We start from the raw sequence: 3,747 nt of genomic DNA, 5'->3' as shown, positions 1-3,747 counted from the left end.
CCAGCCACTATGGCTGGTGATCAAAATTTTTAATTTCCACCCCTGGCTGTAGTACCTTTAATTCACGCACAGCTTTTCATTTAGGCCTTGGTTTTGTTTAATAAATAATGACACTGAGAAATCTGTTGTGTGTTTTTGTACGCCTAAAGAAAAACTCTGGTAGAGACCAGATCGTTTTTTATTATGCGCTGATACACGAAACCCCAAAGAGGGTGGAGTTTCTTTCCCCTTCTTCTCCCACGAACCTATACACTGATGTGTTGTTGTAGTACTCACACTGCCTCGCTCCAGTAGCAGCTGACATTTGCTGAGACAGTCGGGACTGTTGGTAAACTCTACCAAAGCTTTCTCTGCCTGGTGTCGGACGGCGGTGTCGGTGGTCTCGTACAGCTGTTTACATAGGATCTCCAGCTGGGCAAGGCCCTAAACAAACACATAAACAAGCAAGCTTATCAATAGCTGGATGGCGTCTGATGCAAAAGTCATCAAAACCTACAGGATTTTACCACAAAGCTGGTAAAAACATCAGCAACAAACAACTGTATCTCAAACAGCTTCAGTGTATCTGTGGGGATGACTTCATGACAAATATTTGCAGCATTTAAACATTTTAACTCCATTTTACACAATCTACTATAAAAACTAAAACAGGTTATTTTCCTTCAATTTGAACAATTCTGTTAACACATACAGCAAACATGCACGTTTGTTTTCCCAACGGTTCTGAAGCGAGGACAGACGGAACATCATTAATATCAAATTCCACTAAAGCAGCGGGCATAGACAGGCACGCAAAACGCTGAGTCACGCTCAGCGAGATGCTGGTCACTGATAAAATTCAAAATGGTGGGGGGAGGTCAGGTTAGACAACACCGGCAGAGGAAGCGGAGGTCCGGGTGATTATGTCTGAGTGGTGCCACGCACGCGCGCTTTCGCACCGGTGCGTGAGGAGGTCGAGGCGCGGCAGGTGTGTGCGGGAGCCGCGCCGCGGGTAGTCACTCTGCAGACCTCAGATAAGAGCCCAGCGCCAAGCCCTGCCTGCACGCATGCCATCTGCTGCACGAGATGAGCACAAAACACACTTTTAATTAACGCTGATAAAGCTCCACATAAATGAATATTAAGGGAGGAACAGCAAGTGGGTGATCGCCCCCGAGCTGCTGGAACAGGACGTTCAGTTCGGGCTGACCCTTTCGTGGTATATGAAGTCACGTCTTGTAGATTGACTCGCCTCCTTTCCGGTAACTTGGAGAAGGCGTATTGTCATATCTGTCAGATTTGAAGGAAAAAAGTGGCCAGAGACGCTAACACTGACCTGAAACATCATCTGCTGCTCTGGTCAAGACAGCTGGGCCTAGTGTTCGAGCTGTCCATTTAACAACGTTTTTAATTTTAATATGGATTACTAAAGTACAACTCAGGGGGTTCTAAGGTTTCAGGAGTACAAGGGAAGCTAAAAGAAAAAGTATGGGAGCCGACCATCCACTGGACAAAGCCAAGGGGGGTCTGAAGGCCCTCCCCCATAAAAATCTGAAATGTAGAACATCAGAAATGCATTTTCCTGGCATTTGGAACGAGGCTGGTTGAGTGTCTGAAGAGTCCAAATTCAAAAGTTTTTAAAGACAGTTTGCGAGAATTTGGTTTTTTTTGGAAGGACTGGGAGAGTTTTCAGAAAATCAGATGGAGAATTCATTTACCCAAGACAAGTAACTATCGCCCAAGGCAGTAAAACTGAAGTAATCTTGTAAAATAGAGTTGAATACAAACACACTGACTGGAGACCTGAAATACTGTCTTGGCATTCTTTTTGGTTGGTAGAAACCAGTCTTTTCCTGGACATTCTGGCATCTATCATCCAGTGCCTGGATAACAACGTAGTATTAAGTCCCAAACATCGACCAATCAGAAGCCTCCGTGGATAAATGAAAGCTCTTGTCCAATCAGAGGTGATGTTAAAACAACAGTGCTTTCATGCTTAAAGATGGCTGCCCCCATGGATAAAAAAAAAAAATGATCAAAAACAAACTCAGGCAGGAAGAAAATCACCATTTATTGGGACTAAGATTACCTTTTGTCTCATTGGGGGATAACACAGGGACTCTTCTTGACAAACGTTTACAAAATATTTTTGGTCAATTAATGAAAAGTAGCCAGCAAAAATGGTGCCGAATGACTGTTTTATATGACGATTTTCGCCATCTGACGGCTACTTCTGAACCTCCTGATGACTGCTCCAAAGGAAAAGTTGTGTTTTAGAAATCAGACTTTTGTCCAACGCTTCTCCCATCCGTCTCGTCATTTACCCTGTTTACAGCCTCAATAGAAATAAGCCAAAATGTTTGCAGAAATGACTGATGCTGTTGCTGATAAAGGCACGGTCCATACTGAAATTTAGGTTTTCCAAAACAATCTTTTTTTGTTTTTGGAAGAAAAAAAAAAAATCTTGCAAACAGCGTTGTTTCTAGAAATGTATTATTCCACGCAGAAACGACCCAAAATGCAGAAGTAACCACGGCGGGCCCGCATGTGGAGCTGTAACGCTGCCATGAAAACACGGCGTGGAGCGTGTGCACAAAGCTGACATGCTGGCTACAAACTATAAACAGTTTTCTCCCACTTCCCCATCTAGTTCACATTTGTTCAGTCAAGTGTGTATTGTTCTGCTAATTGAAGTAACACGGTATAAAGGTTTTGCTGTAGTTGGACAACTAGTTACTCAAGCATCTGCAGCACAAACACAAGCATGGACTTTGCCTTTATTCTTATTGCAGTTTGGACATGCGTGGGTCGTAGGTTAGGTTAAAAGTAGGAGCAGTGATGTCGTCGTTTTCCAAAGGTTGTTGCCGTCAACACAAAAACAAAAAAGGTTGTTTTTTTTTTTACTCTGGAACTCATTTTAAAATACAGTTTTGTGTGTACGCAAGGCTAAAACAATAAAAGAAAAAAGGTTTGAAAATTCCTAAAACACTTCTTCAGAAGCCAACTTTTGCTTCTTCCAAGCAGACAATGTTCTTATTTACACACAAGGTTCTTATGTATTACTGCTCTTTGTTTAAAATTTGTATTTTAAATTTGAGCAACTGAGCACCTGCAGGAAATAATGCCTCTGCTATGATACTAAAAAAAATAAAAAATGATGATGCAACCCCAGTAGAAACAATTTTTTTTGTTATCATAATGCACAGTCGGTCACAGAAAACAAAAATAGTACATTTCTTCTCTCTCCCCCCCATTTGCCTGCAAAAATAAAATGCTACTTCAAGATGCATTCACCCTCAAATTATTTAGTGCAGTTTGGACTATTTTGTTTGGTCAATGTTGAGAGATTGTGATGCTTTTGAGAGTATGTTGCTGACAGCCAACTGTATTTGTTTCCTGTTATATAAAGATTACATGATAGGAAGCAAGTACTGCTGGTTCTCCAGTCGATGCTCAGGATCAAACTGAGGAAACCGTGCAGTTTGAACTTTAGCTGTGTGAAACAAAAGCTTGTTCTTGGATATTATAGATTAGAAAATTTACAGTTGATTGAACTAAAGCCATCTGTCCCTCAGCAGACCTTGATGGAGTAATAATAACAATAATAATAATAACTAGAAAGTTCCTGGAGAAACTTTGACGGGGCCTGCCACGGTGTGCGTCCGTGCTGAACCAAGATGGCTCCAAGAGCTGATCAGTTGCAGACAGGAATCATAAAGGGCTGGTCCTATACACGAGAGGAGTCCACCTCTGAAGTTTGACCTTTGT

The 3,747-nt window shown here is 42.0% G+C and overlaps 1 protein-coding gene across 1 annotated transcript in view; it reads right to left on the bottom strand.

The window, feature by feature from the left end:
* Window positions 1–3,747, bottom strand: part of xpo7 (exportin 7) — a 35,293-nt gene that overhangs the window by 20,001 nt on the left and 11,545 nt on the right. Inside the window, exon 2 of the mRNA XM_017427371.3 lies at window positions 277–423. Coding sequence (XP_017282860.1) covers window positions 277–423 — 147 coding nt within the window. The remainder of the gene's footprint in view (window positions 1–276; window positions 424–3,747) is intronic.

This window comes from Kryptolebias marmoratus, linkage group LG14 (assembly GCF_001649575.2).
Source record: "Kryptolebias marmoratus isolate JLee-2015 linkage group LG14, ASM164957v2, whole genome shotgun sequence".
NCBI lineage: Eukaryota > Metazoa > Chordata > Actinopteri > Cyprinodontiformes > Rivulidae > Kryptolebias > Kryptolebias marmoratus.
This window is presented reverse-complemented; position numbering and strand designations above follow the sequence as displayed.